We start from the raw sequence: 21895 nt of genomic DNA on the forward strand, positions 1-21895 counted from the left end.
ACTTTAGTTGTATTGTTTTTTTTTTATATAAGTTGACTCAGTTTATGAAAACAATCTTATTAAAAAAGGCATTTTTGTTACGAAGGTAACTACTTATTTGGTATTGTTCTGCTGTGTTCCTTGGCTCCGTCCCTGGCTGTTTTGTAGCCGTTGTCCTGTTTTTGAGCTCCTTTTACCCTTTATCAGGTTTCCTGCTGCTTTGGACCTCTGCCCTCTCTTCCACACCGCCACTTCACCTATTCCCGCTAGGAGATTTCAACAGCCTGTTTGTACTCTTCACTATCCAACCTTTAAAGTGATTTGAAGTTTCCCTAAGCTCTGCAAGGTGTTAACGTCTCATGTTTTGGTGAACTTAAGTGGTGTGCACTTCTCTAAACAACCTGATAACCGGAAGTTTTACTGGCTCACCTCTTTATCTATTAGCCTGCCAGCTGTCAGGCAACCTGTAGAAATGACTGAGTAATATGACATGAACAAGCTGCTGTATCTGTTCATTCAGGGGGTTTACCCTTGAATGTGGGCTTATTCTCCTCAAATATCTCCCTGACTCCGTTTCCCCACAGGCCAAAGCAGTAGTCTCTCTGTTCTCCTCTGTGAAGGTGGGCTTATTCTCCTCAAATATCTCCCTGACTCCGTTTCCCCACAGGCCAAAGCAGTAGTCTCTCTGTTCTCCTCTGTGAAGGTGGGCAGATTCTTTTGAATGAGGAATCTTTGATGTTAAGGAGATGAGCTAGACTGATACGATGTCTGCAAGTCCACACAGCTCCTGTAAGTTTGTCGTTAACCCTGACTGTGACCCAGGGCATAAATACAGGCTGTGTTCCCTCGTAATTCCACATCTTCAACTAGACGCCCATCTTTAAATGTTTTGCTTGTGGTCTTTGGTCTTTCTAGTGGTCATTTGGAATATAATTGACTGAACTTGCTCTAGTCTCTTAAAGTGATCTAAATGTTATAGCTCACTTGGCATTATACACACAGTAATGACTTCATGTGCATTGACATTTGTGTACACTGTCAAGTTCGCCAGCTTGTAGTCCTAAAAAAACGGAAATGAGTTCTCTGGTTAGTTCAGCCACTCTTATGGGGCTTTGGGATAATTGCCGAAAATAAAGTCTGAGGTTAACACCAGTTTAGATCTTATACATTTTGTTCTATGAGATATTAGTCCGTTGACATGGCCTTTTATGAAGCCTTTATGTGCTTGATGTGATTATAAATGCTTCAAAATTCAGAAAAGTGAAGTTAGCTGATTCTCATAGAACAAAGCGTATAAGGTCTCCTAAGCCTGTTTACTACAGACCTTATTTTTGTTATTTATCAAAAAAACATGCATTTCCTCATAGGCTTTCGCCAACAAGCCATGGCCGAGTCTCTTGCCTACAAAAATACGCCATTACTATTACTCTCTATATGGAATATAATGAATCCAAATCTCTTCTCTTACCTGTGGCTACAAATGTCTGTGTCTTTTCATGCAGTGGGCACCCTGTGGAATTCATATTTGTCTTTCCGTTTTGTGGCAGGTGAAGCTGAGGAAGGATATCCTCCCTGTCAAATGTGGTGCTACATGGTTATCGTGGGATCGTATGTGTTGATGAATGTTAGCTCTACCCCTTAGGCTGCGCTATATTGGTGATGTAAAGACCGACGGCACCAGCAAGTTCAGTTTAGTGAACTGCTTTGGCCTTGGGGCACTCCAGTTTTAGACAACACAACAACACCATGCTAATCATAGGACTAGAACACTAGGCTGTCTTAATGCTAATGCTGCAGCATGTGCCCTATTGGCTTGACTTTTACAGTAGATTATTTTGCATAATGTAAATTCACAATGTTGGTTAGGGCAACACCAGGCTTTGCTATGACTGTACAATGGCATGTTTCCTAATCCACACCAATGTTGCAGTTAATTGTGAGGTGTAAAGGCCCTTAAAGGTCGGTTGCCATCCGAACCTTAAGTAGCTACTTCGAGTAGTCGACTGTTAGTGCATGTGGAGTTGCTGGACATGCATCAACACAGACGGGCCTCGGGTTTAATCTGTCCGTAGGTGCCGTGGCAACAGGTTGCAGGGCCAACATTATGTTTCTCTGTGCATCAGAGAGGAAGTGGTTGCTATCAGTTTCAGGGCAGAAATGTGTTTTCACTGCTTATCTGTGGTGATGACCTAGCAGCTTTCGCATGAATTACTTTTGTCAGCCATTGTTATTATAGAACTAACTCTAGTTTCCTTGTAGTATCTCAGAAATGTAGGCCTATAGGTTTGATGCTTCGACATCTCTATTGGCTCTGATCTGTGATGTACCTGGGATGCACAGATACACTATTGGGAATCCTACAGAGGTTCTAAATCTTTTCCCCTGATTATACTAATCCACCACCAACATTCTGCCCTAAGATGAATACACTGATACAGTCATGTATTGTATGAAGGCAATAAAGCCACCATTAGGCCAGTAACCACACACACTGTACAGTACTTATAGAGTTATGTGCTAGATGAATTGGGATCATTAGGTTTGGGGATGAAAGTAGTCCTGTGTGCCTTGGAAGGCTGGAGTCCTGTAATGTCTTGGCACAAGTTCAGTTCATCACTGCTCTCCCAGAATGATGAAGAGGAGTTTTATCAATGTGTTCCTATTGATAAATGCATACTCTCATTTTAGTCTGTTTATAGTTGGTGTTTTGAAGTTGATCAGCAGGAAAAAGTCCCGTTGAGCAATATCAGACGAATCTGTTGAGGACTGCTGATTGTCTGCTATGATCCTGAGGGCAGCAGTTCTATAAAAAGAAAAACACAACCTTAAACTGTATGTCATCGCTAATTCCAGGGCAATTACGAATCGGCTTACTCACAGAGGATGTCATTTGAAACTGAAAGCAGTCATTCTTATAGCTTCTTATTAGGTCCAGAGTCAGACTCTGCTTGTCAAAGTCATTGGGGGTGAGCTCATTGACTGTGTGTGTGTGATTACTGCCTTGAGTCAGCAAAGGACCTGAGGGCAGATGAGGTCATTCTTAAAATCACAGGGTTAAGCCAAACAACCTTATATTATCCAGGCTCTGCCCCAGCTCCCTCCTCTGTGAAACTGCAAACATGGACTACATGTCCAGCAGACAAAGCCAAGCTGTACTGGGACATATACCTACATCTGGGAAACAAGTATAACGTACTGTACCATTATTTATAGCACACACTCTTCTTCCCCACAGTTCAAACACTCTAGTCCACTCTAAAGAGACCAGGTGTCCAGGGTCAATAGGAAGTGACAATCTTAGGCTGGAACTTCCTGGTCTTGTGAACTGAGCAGTCACTCTGGCTCCCACTCTTCCTGTGGAGAGTGGTGGAAGAAAGCCTTCCTCTGAAATGGCACAGAAAATCTTTAGTGGATTACCCAGCCTGCCTCTCATTATAGCATTAGTCTGCAGGGCTAAACCTTTATTTTTGCATCATCTGCTAATCTGTTTGGCTCATGCTCTTTGAAGCGGATGCCATCTTGCTGTGGTGTTCTGCTCTATTAACATCAACCGCTCTCCAAATACTGTATATGGACTTCCCTCAGCCTGGCCTATTTAGCTGATCAGCTCCTAGAGAAAATCCACAACATTTTACTTGGACCGCAAAGTCAACAATGGGAAATGGGCCGATTAGCTTTCTTTTGGAGTCCTGTCTTCCTTTTTTTAATGTTCCAGAGGATGTGAACATGCATGTCAATTCTTGTTATTGTTTGAATTTCACTGCAGAAGATAACTTAGAATCCACCTCTGGCACTGACTGATGTATTGAGGGCCAACATCTATGGATGTAAGGGTTGGTCAGGGGTAATAGAGATTTAAAATCAGATGACTCAATGGAAGGCCAAAACCTCAAATATGGCTTTATAGAGTAGACCTACAGTACATGTTATCACATAGCTGAGGTCTGACTTGATGACATGTACAGTACCTTCTTGCTCTTAGTAAATCAATCAAAGTGGTCTTGTTGGTAAGCTGCAGATGGCTAGCCTGTTTCATGCCTTGCTGGTTAAAGCCCCATCAATATAAAACGACTACAAAATATTTAGTGCCAATGTTACCAAGCACAAAAATTGTTTTGTCATTTTCTTCATATTAAGTGTGTATTCCTCTCATTGCAGGACAATTTGAGAAACCTATTCCACCACCACTGCCCACTAAGGTGAAGGAGCAGGAGAAGAGTGTGGATGGACCTACATTGGAAGCCAAGAACCCAGTAAGGAAGGGTGAGGCAGTTCATTATACCAGGGTGCTTATGGACCAGCTATAACCAGGCTAAATCCCAGGTACTATCCAGTACAACGGGTGAAGACTCCCTAGTCTCTCTACATTACTGGCACAGGGCACACATCTTATATGGCCTCATAAAAGTGAGATGGATGTACTGTCATAACTAATTCCCACATAAACCCTAGGCCACATTAAATCAAATATGCGAGTTGGTATTGTCAAGATGTGCCAAGGCTGCAAGTCGGCAGAAAACATTACTGCATGGGAGTTTTAGATTAATACAGTGATTAACCTGTTTGTGTTCTGGCAAAAAGCTGAGAAATGAAAGTTACCAATGCTAAGCCTGTGAAGTTGTGGTGTATATAACGCAGTTAGATATATTGTTTAATGAACAATACTTTGACGAGCAGTGAAATGGAAATCTCCCCAACGCGGCAGCTGTGTAAATTCTGATCTGTGAAAGGCGATCACAACCCCATAGGCTCTTGTCCTGTTGTTGAGATAGCCGATAGATTATCAGACTCTGCCATCTAGATTCCAGGTGTTCATACGTGTGGTTGGCATAGGGACATCTCCCCTGTGTGTTTGCCTAGCTCACAGCAGATAGACTATACCACCGGAGTCAATGCGACAGGCTGCTTGCTGATAACATTCATTTGCAGTACATGGGGGACCACATACAAACACACTGTAGGGGTATGACCATGAAAAATGCATGTTCATTTTGTAGTTCAAAGACACATTTTTGTCTCCAGTACTGTGTATGTTTGAGATTGTTACAACACATTAAACATACTTACACCATGTCATGGACTTTTCCTCATGTCCTGAATTAACCCATTGTGTCCCAATAGATTCATCGGTGTCTGGTGTTAAGAACGTGTTCACCCGGCTAGTGAGGATGGCCCAGCGCTACCTGCTGGATAAAGATTGTCAGAGTGGGGACAGTAAGCCTTCCCCATCCCGAGGCAGCTCTGCCAGGCGCCGCTCCTCCAAGGCCAGCAGGACGACGTCCTCAATCACACAGTCACAGGTCGGCTAGCCAGGGTCAAAACACAGGCTACGCCAACTCTCATTCACCTGTAGAGAAAGTACTGAAATGTGGGGAAGATCTCAATTGCAGATGCCTCGTGTCCTCTCTCTTCGTCTCTTTCTCAAAACTCGTTGGATGAGAGTGAGGTCCCTCCCCTCTGACCTACTCCTCCAATGGGTTTTGAGAAGGCGACGAGGACGCGAGGAGTCTGCAATTGAGCTCTTCCCTGGCTCTCACCCTTTTTCTAGCGAAACCATCACCTCTTCCTCCTCTCCTTATCTGTGTTTGTGGTTATTCTGCACAGTATTTGTACTTTGTAAAAATCAAGCTATTCTGCAGGGACCCTCAGTATTCGTCATCTGCAGATTTTCAGCATATTACTTTTCAACAGTGTTGAGTTTTCGTTAGCAATTATAGACTGTAACAAAGGGTTATGTGTTTATGACTGGCTGGATTTACACAGCCTCAAGACCCATTTGGACTCAGTCAGTGTGCCTTCCCAGAGGAACACAAAGCATGATGCCTGAAACGCTGTATGAGACTGGTCTGTGGCAGTTCTCCCAGGGCCTACAGTATTAGTTGGATCTTAGGCTTTAGTTTGACTTCTTGGGTTTCACACATGCATGCAGTTGCCATTCTCCGTTTAGAAAAAATGTCACATTACACAAGAGGAGGTATTTTACCCATTTACCTCTGAGAATTTGTAGAGGAAGCAGATTTTTCACACTGACCTTCTGGCTTACTGTAGGACTTTCATGAAGGGGCTCCGTCTGAATTAGAACCGGAACCTTCCCTTTCAACCAGATACTTGGAGGCCATTTATGACTCATTTATTAAAAGTATTTTCATAGGACTACGTTTTTGCTTCCTCTCAATTTTATATTCTGTCTATACTGTCTCAATTAGCTGAGACACTCAGTGGTTTTAGGTTATTGTTATGGTCTCTATCTCCCTCCAGATCAGAGCCAAGAGGAGTCAAAAGGGGGTGTCCCAGCAGGGAAGTGTGAGTCAGACCAGAGGAGGGACCCTTCCCGGTCCTACCCCAGACTCAGATGGGCCAGTCAAAGACAGGTTGGTCAGAAATCCCCTGTTAGACACATCTGTATTGTTCAACTGAGAAATGCACAGCAAGAGCAACATTTTCTCCATACTGCAATTCACAGCTTTGATTAATGATGGACCTTTTTTTATTTGGAATATTATCTGATTTGTGGTTACTTCATGTAGATGTTTTCACTAAGCAATACAATTTATGGCTCTGTCAATTTCTCTGAGAGGGCCCAAGAGAGTTGACTACTTTAATACGTTTATCGGTCAGCCAGAGGAGTTGGCTCACAGCCAGCAGAATGACTTTCCCACAGACTGCTGTTACATATGGGAACCTTTATGATCAACATGCATGTTCCTCATAGGGGCAAAGAACCTCAACAGGAAATTCAAGGTTGTAAAAGTTGCCACTTATCTAACTTACATACCGTTTTTCCATTCATAGCATTAATTATGTGGTAGTCATGCATACAACACTGGTGGGTGGAGGTAGGCAATCCCACAGCCATGAGCTTCCTGTTTTTGCTTAAAATACTTCAAAACAAAAACAATTTTATGCGCTGTTAAATGTCATCGCAATTAGAACTTGAAGAACAGACTCTTGGAGGGCGGAAAAGATTGACATGAATTCTACTTTTTAATGGGCATAGGTTGAGGTTCCCGCCCCTCTACATCAACTCCATAAATCAATATTTTTGTGTTCTAATGACAAGCTGTTTTAATGGTCTGGGTGTAGCTGGTGCAGAGGAGTCAGGCACAGGACAGCAGAGATGAGTAATAAAAATAACTTTACTCAAAATCATCAAATACATGTAGATATACCAAGCCCCCACAAACGGACCGAAATACATAACAAACACGCACAAAAACCATGGGGAAAACAGAGGGTTAAATAAAGAACATGTAATTGGGGAATTGAAACCAGGTGTGTAAAACAAATGGAAAATGAAAAGTGGATCGGCGATGGCTAGAAGGCTGGTGACGTCGAACGCCGCCCAAACAAGGAGAGGGACCGACTTCGGCGGAAGTCGTGACACTGTTCCATGTCGTGTCTCCCTGGCAGGCAGGCCTCATTCTCATAACAAAAGCATATCACACATCTTTAAGCTGGGGCCAGTAGTCTGTGTGCATACCTGTCATTCCTCACAGATCCCGTATTAGTGTCAAGTGGCTGAAATCGCTGAAACGATGAGCAGGTCGCCCGGGGTCAATGAAGGGATTACGCTAATTTGACACAAGATTACAGAGAGGGCAGGGAGTGGATTTGACTCCTCTCAGCGAGTTGCTGAAAAGGTATGTCAGCTTTTCAACACTGACTGGGCCAGGCACCAAGGAGCTAAGGGAGAGGCCAGGGGTTTTACAGCTGCTGTTGACTAGAGCACACTCTGGCTCATGTACAGAGTAAAGTGTCTGACTCTGAGCTCTGTTCCTCAGATCTAAGAGTAGAGGAGGTAGTCACAGCACACTGGATCTCCCACCAGTAGATTTCAGTCACTCATCAGCAGGAGATTGTAATATCGCTGTGTATTTAATATCTATATTCAAAGAATGTTGATTTCAGATTGTGTAATGTGAACTTTTTCCCCCTCCATAAGTTTAATTGTACTCATTTGTAGGATAGTAAATAGATCACATTTTTATTTTGAGCTACTGAAGAAATGTGGTGGTTATATTGTGTTGTTCCATAGAGTTTATGGGTTGGACCCCTGGCTGAGGTTGACCTGTATAGAAGGTCAGCCAGAGGTCATTCCACTAAATACAATGGTCACATGACACAATTACCAATTTCACCCAAGAATTTGGCCGATCAGGAATCTGAAAATGCTGAGCAAAAAGTTTGGTGGTTCCCCTTCCTCTGGAATTGTTGTGTGGGTTTTTAGAGCTCGTATGTTGAATCATTTAACATGCTTAAACAGGCTTAATATTATTATTTCATAGTTCTCAGGTATCTCAACCCAAATAGAAGATTTGTAATTTTTGTTCTATTCCTGTCTATACAGTACTAGGTTAGGGTGCAGTTTGCGCTCATCTAAAGCCATCTAGCCTCTATTGTCAGACTCCAGTCACCCAAGTCATAGACTGTTCTCTCTGCTACCCCATGGCAAGCGGTACTGGAGTGCTAAGTCTAGGTCCAAAATCCCCCCCCCCCCTCCCCAAGCCATAAGACTACTGAACAATTAATCAAATGTTCACCTGGTCACTTTACCATACCTACATGTACAAATAACCTCGACTAACCTGTAACCCCGCATTGACTCGGTACCGGTACCCCCTGTATATAGCCTCATTATTGTTATTTTATTTTGTAAGTTTTTTTTACTTCAGTTAATTTTGTAAATATTTTCTTAACTGCATTGTTGGGCTTGTAAGTAAGCATTTCACGGTAAGGTCTACACCTGTTGTATTCGGCACATGTGACAAATGCAATTCAATTTGATTTTTTTGGTAGCTATGTTTGTAGTTACAGTATGTTTTGTGTCGGTAACTAAGCCCACATCCACACTTTATAGGTGTTAATCACCTGTTTGTTGGTGTAATGTGCAGAGGAAGGATGAGGGAATTCATGAAAAATGGCAGGTGTTTGGTGGGTGACTGGCTGGCTGGCTGCCACCCTTACACCCAACCCCGGTGCTGTTTTGTAAATGGTGTATGGCACAGGGAGGATATCTCTCACTCCCCCCCAGCCCTGCAGGTGCTTCCTCTGTTAATGCCCTACACCTGTGGATAAATCAAACCACTGACATTTATGGCATATTTATGAGCCAGAGAGGGGGAAGATGGGGGAGCGAGAGGGTCTACATACAGTACGTGTTTTTATGTAGCCCCTGTGTCAGTCAAGTTTCACACCAAGGTGTCACTGTAGAATGGTTATTAGACTTCTTGGTTATTGACCTGTGGCTCATGATGTCAGACTGAGCAGAGTACTTTTACTCCCCTTTCATTTTTTTGGAGCCTTTTCTATTATAAGATGTAGCTAGTCTAAATCAAAAGTTGTTAATGTGCATTCTGTGTAGTAATCTATAATGATCATGTCAACATTGGACTACATTAAACAGTTTTAAAGCGGAGCTGAATTAAACACTTGTGCATCACAGATTGGGGATAGCTGTGACATGAAAGTGAGTAACCGTTATTATGCTCCTGTTTCTCCAGCAGGCCAGAGCCAGCAGCGTTTAGGAGAATGGGTTCTGGTCTTGTAGGCAGGGTGGCCCGTAGACGCAGCAGTCTGCCCCCAAGAGTCGAGTCCCTCCGCCTGCTCCGGACCAGGACCCCCCAGTCCCCATCGCCCCCTCCCTCCAGCCCAGCCCAAACACTGACCCATCAGAGACGGAAAACAGCCCTATCCAGGTAAGCTGGAACCTACTGTCTACATTGTGTTATAGAAGACTGGATCAGGGTTGAATTCATTAGATTCCGTGGCAAAATACACTGCTCAAAAAAATAAAGGGAACACTTAAACAACACAATGTAACTCCAAGTCAATCACACTTCTGTGAAATCAAACTGTCCACTTAGGAAGCAACACTGATTGACAATAAATTTCACATGCTGTTGTGCAAATGGAATAGACAACAGGTGGAAATTATAGGCAATTAGCAAGACACCCCCAATAAAGGAGTGGTTCTGCAGGTGGGGACCACAGACCACTTCTCAGTTCCTTAGCTTCCTGGCTGATGTTTTGGTCACTTTTGAATGCTGGCTGTGCTTTCACCCTAGTGGTAGCATGAGACGGAGTCTACAACCCACACAAGTGGCTCAGGTAGTGCAGCTCATCCAGGATGGCACATCAATGCGAGCTATGGCAAGAAGGTTTGCTGTGTCTGTCAGCGTAGTGTCCAGAGCATGGAGGCGCTACCAGGAGACAGGCCAGTACATCAGGAGACGTGGAGGAGGCCGTAGGAGGGCAACAACCCAGCAGCAGGACCGCTACCTCCGACTTTGTGCAAGGAGGAGCAGGAGAAGCACTGCCAGAGCCCTGCAAAATGACCTCCAGCAGGCCACAAATGTGCATGTGTCTGCTCAAACTGTCAGAAACAGACTCCATGAGGGTGGTATGAGGGCCCGACATCCACAGGTGGGGGTTGTGCTTACAGCCCAACACCGTGCAGGACGTTTGGCATTTGCCAGAGAACACCAAGATTGGCAAATTCGCCACTGGCGCCCTGTGCTCTTCACAGATGAAAGCAGGTTCACACTGAGCACGTGACAGATGTGACAGAGTCTGGAGACGCCGTGGAGAACGTTCTGCTGCCTGCAACATCCTCCAGCATGACCGGTTTGGCGATGGGTCAGTCATGGTGTGGGGTGGCATTTCTTTGGGGGGCCGCACAGCCCTCCATGTGCTCGCCAGAGGTAGCCTGACTGCCATTAGGTACCGAGATGAGATCCTCAGACCCCTTGTGAGACCATATGCTGGTGCGGTTGGCCCTGGGTTCCTCCTAATGCAAGACAATGCTAGACCTCATGTGGCTGGAGTGTGTCAGCAGTTCCTGCAAGAGGAAGGCATTGATGCTATGGACTGGCCCGCCCGTTCCCCAGACCTGAATCCAATTGAGCACATCTGGGACATCATGTCTCGCTCCATCCACCAACGCCACGTTGCACCACAGACTGTCCAGGAGTTGGCGGATGCTTTAGTCCAGGTCTGGGAGGAGATCCCTCAGGAGACCATCCGCCACCTCATCAGGAGCATGCCCAGGCGTTGTAGGGAGTTCATACAGGCACGTGGAGGCCACACACACTACTTAGCCTCATTTTGACTTGTTTTAAGGACATTACATCAAAGTTGGATCAGCCTGTAGTGTGGTTTTCCACTTTAATTTTGAGTGTGACTCCAAATCCAGACCTCCATGGGTTGATAAATTGGATATCTATTGATTATTTTTGTGTGATTTTGTCAGCACATTCAACTATGTAAAGAAAAAAGTATTTAATAAGATTATTTCTTTCATTCAGATCTAGGATGTGTTGTTTTAGTGTTCCCTTTATTTTCTTGAGCAGTATATTTTGTAATGCTTACACTAGGAACCAAATGGAAACAAGCGGAGAAAACGGGAAGGGCCTAAGTGAACTTGTCCAATAGAAACACTTGTTTTTGTTGCAAAACATTTTCAGTTTGGAGTAAACGGTTCCCGTTACAAAATGTTTTAGAACATACTAAACGTTTTGCTATGGAATCCGACAAATGAATACACCCTAGGAATTTAACTGATATGCAGACCATGTACTATATAATAGACTGGATCTGTTTTCTAGCTTGGGGCTTAGAGTCCCAGTAACTCATTCCAAAGAGTCTTCCTGACTTGAGTTTATCTGAAGGAGGTGAAATCAGATCCGTTCTCTATTTGCGTTGGGCTTGACAGATGTGATACCCGCTCACAGAAGTGTGGTTGTAGTGTTCTTTTTAATTAAAGGGATCACCACTCATATTGCGTAATCATGTTATAATGACATATTATTGTTCCTCCTGGAATATGAGGTATAGGGAAGTGTAACGATATAGTAATAATATACACCCCACATCAGAGATGAACCATGGAACAGTAATCTTCTCGTTGTGCAATCAGCTGTAACCACCTCCTGAACTGAGGACCCTCACAGCCCCACCCCACCATTTGAATGTGTTGTTCGCAGTAAATTATTTATTACCTTTTTAAACAGTTTTGCATTCCAAGCAGCCAGTCCCCTGCTGTATCTCATAATATGCTCCTGTCTGGCCCACCTATGCACAGTGCCTTGACCTGCCCTGAGAGACATTACGTTAGTGTTCTGTTTCCCTGTAGTGTAGGCAGGGCTGGGCCACAATGGTACCAAAATAAACCAGAGAGCTGCCTGCCTACTGCGTACTCTGTCCCTGGAAGTTCATTCAGTGTCTGCAGGCATCCTGGCAAAGCCAGAAGCTCTTAGGAGGAGTGGTGGAAAATGACAGTCAGAGTGCCTCTTTATCTACATGCAGGCCAGACCACTGCAGTGTCAGCTCCCTCCCTCCATAAACTCTGATCAGCACTACAGAGCAGATGTATTTATAATCGGGCACCTCTCTGGCAGCCCCCCAGAGCTCTCCCCTCTGACACACCAACCAACCTCACTTCCATTGGAAAGATCAGCCATGGTCAAAGACTGGAGCAGATGAGTCACACTGCAACTAGGAAAACGCTTGATTAGCCTTTTGGTTCAATCCTACAAAACTGTAGTAGTGAACAGATTGGAACTGCTCTATTTTGGTCTGGTATAGTGTTTATATTATAATGTCCACTCTGGACATGTGGCCCTGAACACTGTGACTGACTATAGAAATCCACATTGTGTTGTAACCTGATGGTGGATGCTGTTCCGTGGGATGATCTGAATAATTGGTGCTGTGATGCCTTGTTAGTCTTCATGTACTGTCCATGTGATCTAACTTGACAGATAAATGTGTCATCATTCCATCTGACATCTTGCCAGGGACAACCGAACTGCTAGTGAAGTGGAAAACTAGCTTGACAAGTGTTTTTCTCACCCGTACTTTGCCTACTGAGCAGACCGAAATAGAGAGGGGTGAGTTGGTGTTCTGTGTAATAGCTATTTACGTGACTGTTGGTTGTTTTCACTGAGCTATGTGGGGAAGTGTTTTATGCCAGACTGCGTGTGTTACAGAGTTCACAACCATGTGTTTCACGACTGAACAAGTTGTGCTTCCGGATCATTCACATTTGTTTTGTGACTTAACGGGTGTATGTAAATAAGACAAGTAAACCATCCCTCTCCAACAAAAGCAATTGAATTACGTAAATACAGTTGACATATTTAAGACTAACTTTATTCATGAAATGACAAGCAAAATATGTGCGGCAGCTATAACTGTCTGTTTAAATTGACATCTAACAAAGACACAAGCGCCATAGACTGGCACACTTGTTTGCCTCACTGACTAGTTAGTCAGCCCCACCCACATCACTGTATGTACAGTTGAAGTCGGAAGTTTACATTCACCTTAACCAAATACATTTAAACGCAGTTTTTCACAATTCCTGACATTTAATCCTAGTAAAAATTCACTGTCTCAGGCCAGTTACCACTTTATTTTAAGAATGTGAAATGTCAGAATAATAGTAGAGTGATTTATTCCATATTTTATTTCTTTCATCACATTCCCAGTGGGTCAGAAGTTTACAGACACACTAAATTAGTATTTAGTAGCATTGCATTTAAATTGTTTAACTTGGGTCAAATGTTTTGGGTAGCCTTCTACAAGCTTCCCGCAATAAGTTGGGTGCATTTTAGCCCATTCCTCCTGACAGAGCTGGTGTGAGTGAGTCAGGTTTGTAGGCCTCCTTGCTCACACATGCTTTTTCAGTTCTGCCCACAAATTTTCTATAGGGTTGAGGTCGGGGCTTTGTGATGGCCACTCAAATACCTTGACTGTGTTGTCCTTAAGCCATTTTGCCACAACTTTGGAAGTATGCTTGGGGTCATTGTCCATTTGGAAAACCCATTTGCGACCAAGCTTTAACTTCCTGACTGATGTCTTGAGATGTTGCTTCAATACAGTGAGGGGAAAAAAGTATTTGATCCCCTGCTGAGTTTGTATGTTTGCCTACTGACAAAGAAATGATGAGTCTATAATTTTAATTGTAGGTTTATTTGAACAGTGAGAGACAGAATAACAACAAAAAAATCCAGAAAAAACGCATGTCAAAAATGTTATAAATTGATTTGCATTTTAATGAGGGAAATAAGTATTCGACCCCCTCTCAATCAGAAAGATTTCTGGCTCCCAGGTGTCTTTTATACAGGTAACGAGCTGAGATTAGGAGCACACTCTTAAAAGGAGTGCTCCTAACCGTAGCTTGTTACCTGTAAAAAAGACACCTGTCCACAGAAGCAATCAATCAATCAGATTCCAAACTCTCCACCATGGCCAAGACCAAAGAGCTCTCCAATGATGTCAGGGACAAGATTGTAGACCTACACAAGGCTGGAATGGGCTACAAGACCATCGCCAAGCAGCTTGGTGAGAAGGTGACAACAGTTGGTGCGATTATTCGCAAATGGAAGAAACACAAAAGAACTGTCAATATCCCTCGGCCTGGGGCTCCATGCAAGATCTCACCGCATGGAGTTGCAATGATCATGAGAACGGTGAGGAATCAGCCCAGAACTACACGGGAGGATCTTGTCAATGATCTCAAGGCAGCTGGGACCATAGTCACCAAGAAAACAATTGGTAACACACTACGCCGTGAAGGACTGAAATCCTGCAGCGCCCGCAAGGTCCCCCTGCTCAAGAAAGCACATGTACATGCCCGTCTGAAGTTTACCAATGAACATCTGAATGATTCAGAGGACAACTGGGTGAAAGTGTTGTGGTCAGATGAGACCAAAAATGGAGCTCTTTCGCATCAACTCAACTCGCCATGTTTGGAGGAGGAGGAATGCTGCCTATGACCCCAAGAACACCATCCCCACCGTCAAACATGGAGGTGGAAACATTATGCTTTGGCGGTGTTTTTCTGCTAAGGGGACAGGACAATTTCACCACATCAAAGGGATAATGGACGGGGCCATGTACCGTCAAATCTTGGGTGAGAACCTCCTTCCCTCAGCCAGGGCATTGAAAACGGGTCTTGGATGGGTATTCCAGCATGACAATGACCCAAAACACACGGCCAAGGCAACAAAGGAGTGGCTCAAGAAGAAGCACATTAAGGTCCTGGAGTGGCCTAGCCAGGGGTCAAATACTTATTTCCCTCATTAAAATGCAAATCATTTTATAACATTTTTGACATGGGTTTTTCTGGATTTTTTTGTTATACTGTCTCTCACTGTTCAAATAAACCTACCATTAAAATTATAGACTGATCATTTCTTTGTCAGTGGGCAAACGTACAAAATCAGCAGGGGATCAAATACTTTTTTCCCTCACTGTATATCCATACCATTTTCTTGCCTCATGATGCCATCTATTTTGTGAAGTGCACCAGTCCCTCCTGCAGCAAAGCACCCCCACAACATGATGCTGCCATCCCAGTGCTTCACGGTTTGGATGGTGTTCTTCGGCTTGCAAGCCTCCCCTTTTTTCCTCCAAACATAACGATGGTCATTATGGCCAAACAGTTCTATTTTTGTTTCGTCAGACCAGAGGACATTTCTCCAAAGTACAATATTTGTCCCCATGTGCAGTTGCAAACCGTAGTCTGGCCTTTTTACCGGGGGTTTTGGAGCGGTGGCTTCTTCCTTGCTGAGCGGCCTCGATATTGGACTCGTTTGACTGTGGATATAGATACTTTTGTACCCGTTTCCTCCAGCATCTTCACAAGGTCCTTTGCAGTTGTTCTGGGATTAATTTGGACTTTTCGCACCAAAGTACGTTAATCTCTAGGAGACACCTTCCTGAGTGGTATGACGGCTGCGTGGTCCCATGGTGTTTATACTTGCATACTATTGTTTGTACAGATGAACGTGGTACCTTCAGACGTTTGGCAATTGCTCCCAAGGATGAACCAGACTTGGGGAGGTCTATTTAATTGGAGTTTTAATGACTCCAACCTAAGTGTAGGTAAACTTCCAACTTCAACTGTATGTCTGTGTGGGACTTGGAGGGGGTTTATGAAACATTCTGTAGGATATCCCTTTAGAGAGGCACAGTGTTGATGCATGGGAAGAGCAGGGTATGTGTGTCATGATATGGCCAGTGGTGATTTTAGCATGTAAATCTTGGTGGGGCAAAATAAAAATGTGAGATGCATGCCACTACAGAACACAAAACAATACATGAATTGCACTATAACGGTGAGAAATGGTGCCCACAAACTGTTAGAGCCAACATAAAGCTGTCCCAACACTTTACCACTGCTATACTTCGCTATCAGCGTAACCTTGTCTGGCAGAGAAACAGTTCGTTCAGCCTCATTTATTGCCTTTTAAAAAAACATCGCTGAAAAGGCTGGCTGACTTAAACAAATGTTGTTTATACTGACAATTCAGGTGGTTAAACTATGGCATAAGGGGACAACAAGCAGATAAGCGTAATTTTGATTAAGACATTAATGAGCGAGCTAGGACAGAGTCAATATAACTATTTTTTGCAATGATGAAATTTACAGCGACAGAATTCAGAACATGCACAGTTTTTTACGGTGTTCTCCCTGTACACCAAGTCAGAACCGTAGGATAAATAAAGGGGCATATTTAAAAAAAAAAATTTTTAACTAGGCAAGTCCGTTAACAAATTCTGATTTTCAATGACGGTCTAGGAACAGTGGGTTAACTGCATTGTTCAGGGGCAGAACGACAGATTTTATACCTTGTCAGCTCAGGGATTCGATCTTGCAAACTTTTGGTTACTAGTCCAACGCTCTAACCGCTAGGCTACCTGCTGCCCCATATAAGCAGACAATGAAAGCTTGATGATTAAATTTCTCCAAAAAACAGTTATAGGCTACATGTGCACCACCAAGTCAGAACATGAGGTGGAAATAGACCAAATTATTAGGGTGAGGCACACTTAGTATTACTTTCTTAGATACGGAATACATATCTACCTGGCATATTACATAATTTATGCAACAGCATACAAGACACTTTTTGGACTCACCTTGTTGTGCTGTGCTCACGTGAACAGGAAGGTAGCGTGGCGGTCCTTCGTGGGCAAATTGTCATCAAACTTTAATCAAAATCTGCCATTCTCTGAATTTATGGTGCTTTCAAGACAACTTTTTTATATATATATATATATATATATACATACATACACAAAAGGTTGAATCATGATGACGTCAGTGATCTTCAGGTCGTAGCTCAAAGACAGTGTTTCCCAAATTTTTTATAGTACCATACCCCTTCAAACATTCAACCTCCAGCTGCATACCCCCTCTAGCACCCCTCTGTCACTTCCCACATCCCGGCTCGTGGGAAGTGACAGAGCTCTTATAGGACCAGGGTACAAATAATAATATAATCAAATAATTTTGCTCTCTAACCATCTTACATTTAAAACCTTTATTTGTTCATCAGAAATTGTGAATTACTCACCACAGGTTAATGAGAAGGGTGTGCTTGAAAGGATGCACATAACTCTGCAATGTTGGGTTGTATTGGAGAGAATCTCAGTCTTAAATAACTTTTCACACAGTCTGTGCCTGTATTTAGTTTTCATGCTAGTGAGGGCCGAGAATCCACTCTCACATAGGTACGTGGTTGCAAAGGGCATTAGCGTCCTAACAGCGCGATTTGCCAAGGCAGGATACTCTGAGCGCAGCCCAATCCAGAAATCTGTCAGTGGCTTCTGATTTAAATTAAATTTTCACAGAACCACTTGTTGCAATTTCGATGAGGCTCTCTTGTTCAGATATCGGTAAGTGGACTGGAGGCAGGGCATGAAAGGGATAACGAATCCAGTTGTTTGTGTCATCCGTTTCGGGAAAGTACCTGCGCAATTGCTCACCCAAAGCACTCCGGTCCTTCGCTACATCACATTTGACATTGTCTGTAAGCTTGAGTTCATTTGGGGCGGCAGGTAGCCTAGTGGTTAGAGCGTTGGACCTAGGCCATCATTGAAATTAAGAATTAGTTCTTAACTGACTTGCCTAGTTAAGAAATTGCACACAAAACATCATAATGATGGAAAGACCTGTGTGTTGTCCTTGTTAATGCAGACAGAGGAGAGCTCCAACTTTTTAATCATAGCCTCAATTTTGTCCCGAACATTGAATATAGTTGTGGAGAGTCCCTGTAATCCTAGATTCAGATCATTCAGGTGAGGAAAAACAACACCCAGATGGGCAGTCGTGTGAGAAACTCGTCATCATGCAAGCGGTCAGACTAGTGAAAAATATGGTCAGTGAAACTTTCAGCTAGTCTCTCAATTAAAAAAAAAAGCGTGTCAATACTTTGCCTCTTGATAACCAACACATGTAAAAGCGTTACATGGTCGCTGCCCATATCATTGCATAGTGCAGAAAATACACAAGAGTTCAGGCACGTTGCTTTAACAAAGTCAACCATTTTCACTGTAGTGTCCAAAACGTCTTTCAAGCTGTCAGGCATTCCCTTGGCAGCAAGAGCCTCTCAGTGGATGCTGCAGTGTACCAAAGTGGCATCGGGAAAAACTGCTTGCACGCACATTACCATTCCACTATGTCTCCCTGTCATGGCTTTTGCGCCATCAGTACAGATACCAACACATCTTGACCACCAAAGTCCATTTGATGTCACAAGCTGTCCAGTACTTTAAAAATAGTTTCTCCTGTATCCTGGTTTCCAGTGCTTTGCAGTAGAGGATGTCTTCCTTAATTGACCCCCCCCATAAACGTAATGAACATATACCAGGAGCTGTAACGCATAGAATTTACTGGCTTGTATGCGAAGCAGTAATTGTTTCAAAATATTTCCTGCCATGTCACGGATGCGTTGTGAAACAGAGTTGTTTGATGAAGGCATTGTCTGTATAGTTTTTGGGGCCTTTTCCCCCAGCATTGTCCCAGCCATATCTGCAGCAGCAAGAAGAATTAGGTCCTCCACAATAGTATGGGGCTTGCCTGTCCTAGACACTCGGTAGCTCCCTATATAAAAAATGCTTCTAGCCCCTTCTTATTAATAGTATATGTTGCCCTCATACACATCTTACTACTCGAAAGTCGTCTTAATTCTCACTCAAACTCCTGTGGCTTATTTTCCAAATTGGCATGTTTTGTTTCTAAATGTCTGTGCAAGAGTGAAGGTTTCATTGTGTTGTGAGATTAGTACTTTTGCACATGTAACACACTGGCTGAGGAAAGGCAATACTCCCAATTTAACAATATCCAACCCCAAATCAATGTAGTTATCAGAAACTCGGGGAAAAAAGACATGCCCCTTTTTCAGGACACTGTATTTAAAAGCTAATTCGTAAAAATCCCAAACTTCACAGATCTTCATTGTAAAGGGTTTAAACACTGTTTCCCATGCTTGTTCAATGAACCATAAACAATTAATGAACACGCACCTGTGGAACGGTCGTTAGGAAATTAAGGTCACAGTTATGAAAACTTAGGACACTAAAGAGGCCTTTCTACTGACTCTGAAAAACACCAAAGGAAATATGTCCAGGGTCCCTGCTCATCTGTGTGAACGTGCCTTAGGCATGCTGCAAGGAGGCATGAGGACTGCAGATGTGGCCAGGGCACTATATTGCAGTGTCCATACTGTGAGACGCCTAAGACAGTGCTACAGGGAGACAGGGCGGACAGCTGATCGCCCTCGCATTGGCAGACCACGTGTAACACCTGCACAGGATCTATACATCCGAACATCACACCTGCGGGACAGGTACAGGATGGCAACAACAACTGCCGGAGTTACACCAGGAATGCACAATCACTCCATCAGTGCTCAGACTGTCTGCAATAGGCTGAGAGAGGCTGGACTGAGGGCTTGTAGGCCTATTGTAAGGCAGGTCCTCACCAGGTATCACCAGCAAAAATGTCGCCTATGGGCACAAACCCACCGTCACTGGACCAGACAGGACTGGCAAAAAGTGCTCTTCACTGACGAGTAAGGGTTTTGTCTCACCGGGGGTGATGGTCGGATTCGCGTTTATCATCGAAGGAATGTTTCACAGAAACATGGCTCACTCGGGATACGTTATCAGAGTCGCTACAGCCACCTGGTTTCTTCATGCATCACACCGACAGAAACAAACATGTCTCTGGTAAGAAGGTCGGAGGTGTATGCCTTATGATTAATGAGTTGTGGTGTGATCATAACAACATACAGGAACTCAAGTCCTTTTGTTCACCTGACCTAGAATTCCTTACAATCAAAATGCTGACCGCATTATCTACCAAGAGAACTCTCTTCGATTATAATCACAGTCGTGTACACAAAACTGAAAGCGCGAACCACTGCTTTTAATCAGGGCAAGGCGACAGGAAACATGACCGAATACAAACAGTGTAGCTATTCCCTCCGCAAGGCAATCAAACAAGCTAAGCGTCAGTATATAGGCAAAGTAAAGTCGCAATTCAACGGGTCAGGCACGAGAGGAATGTGGCAGGGTCTACAATCAATCACGGACTACCAAAACAAAACCAGCCCCATCACGCACCCCGATGTCTTGCTCCCAGACAAACTAAACAACTTCTTCGCTCGCTTTGAGGACAATACAGTGCCACTGACACGGCCCGCTACCAAAACCTGCGGTCTCTCCTTCACCGCAGCCAACATTTAAATGTGTTAACCCTCGCAAGGCTTCCGGCCCAGATGGCATCCCTAGCTGCGTCCTCAGAGCATGCGCAGACCAGCTGGCTGTTGTGTTTACGGACATATTCAATCAATCCCTATCCCAGTCTGCTGTTCCCCACATGCTTCAAGAGGGCCACCATTGTTCCTGTTCCCAAGAAAGCTAAGGTAATTGAGCTAAACGACTATCGCCTCGTAGCACTCACTTCCGTCATCATGAAGTGCTTTGAGAGACCTCCACCCTACCTGACACCCTAGACCCACTCCAATTTTCTTACCCCCCCCAATAGGTCCACAGACGCAATCGCAATCACACTGCACACTGCCCTAACCCATCTGGACAAGAGGAATACCTATGTAAGAATGCTGTTCATCGACTACAGCTGAGCATTTAACGCGATAGTGCCCTCCAAACTAGTCATTAAGCTCGAGACCCTGGGTCTCGACCCCACCCTGTACAACTGGGTCCTGGACTTTCTGACGGGCCACCCCCAGGTGGTGAGGGTAGGAAACAACATCCCCACAAGGGTGCATTCTCAGCCCTCTCCTTTACTCAGTGTTCACCCATGACTGCGTGGCCATGCACGCCTCCAACTCAATCATGAAGTTTGCAGACTACACTACAGTGGTAGGCTTGATTACCAACAACAACGAGACGTCCTACAGGGAGGAGGTGAGGGCCCTCGGAGTGTGGTGTCAGGAAAACAACCTCACACTCAACGTCAACAAAACAAAGGGATGATCGTGGACTTCAGGAAAAAGCAGAGGGAGCAGCCCCCTATCCACATCGACGGGACAGTAGTGGAGAAGGTGGAAAGTTAAGTTCCTTGGCGTTCACATCACGGACAAACTGAAATGGTCCACCCACACATACAGCATGGTGAAGAAGGTGCAACAGCGCCTCTTCAACCTCAGGAGGCTGAAGAAATTCGGCTTGTCACCAAAAACACTCACAAACTTTTACGGATGCACAATCGAGAGCATCCTGTCGGGCTGTATCACCGGCTGGTACGGCAACTGCTCCGCCCACAACCGCAAGGCTCTCCAGAGGGTAGTGAGGTCTGCACAACGCATCACCGGGGGCAAACTACCTGCCCTCCAAGACACCTACACCACCCGATGTCACAGGAAGGCCAAAAAGATCATCAAGGACAACGACCACTGCCTGTTCACTCCTCTATCATCCAGAAGGCGAGGTCAGTACAGGTGCATCAAAGCTGGGACCGAGAGACTGAAAAACAGCTTCTATCTCAAGGCCATCAGACTGTTAAACAGCCACCACTAACATTGAGGGGCTGCTGCCAACATACTGACTCAAATCTCTAGCCACTTTAATAATAAAAAATTGGATGTAATAAATGTATCAC

General features: G+C 44.2%; 1 protein-coding gene across 1 annotated transcript in view; it reads left to right on the forward strand.

Annotated features, from left to right (window-relative positions):
* si:ch211-266k8.4 (uncharacterized) overlaps positions 1–21895 on the forward strand; it is a 48568-nt gene that overhangs the window by 19942 nt on the left and 6731 nt on the right. Inside the window, exons 11-14 of the mRNA XM_014125441.3 lie at positions 4138–4242; positions 5101–5279; positions 6238–6350; positions 9480–9674. Of these exons, the coding sequence (XP_013980916.2) occupies positions 4138–4242; positions 5101–5279; positions 6238–6350; positions 9480–9674 (592 nt within the window). The remainder of the gene's footprint in view (positions 1–4137; positions 4243–5100; positions 5280–6237; positions 6351–9479; positions 9675–21895) is intronic.

This window comes from Salmo salar, chromosome 10, assembly GCF_965601325.2.
Source record: "Salmo salar chromosome 10, fSalSal1, whole genome shotgun sequence".
Classification (NCBI taxonomy): Eukaryota; Metazoa; Chordata; class Actinopteri; order Salmoniformes; family Salmonidae; genus Salmo; species Salmo salar.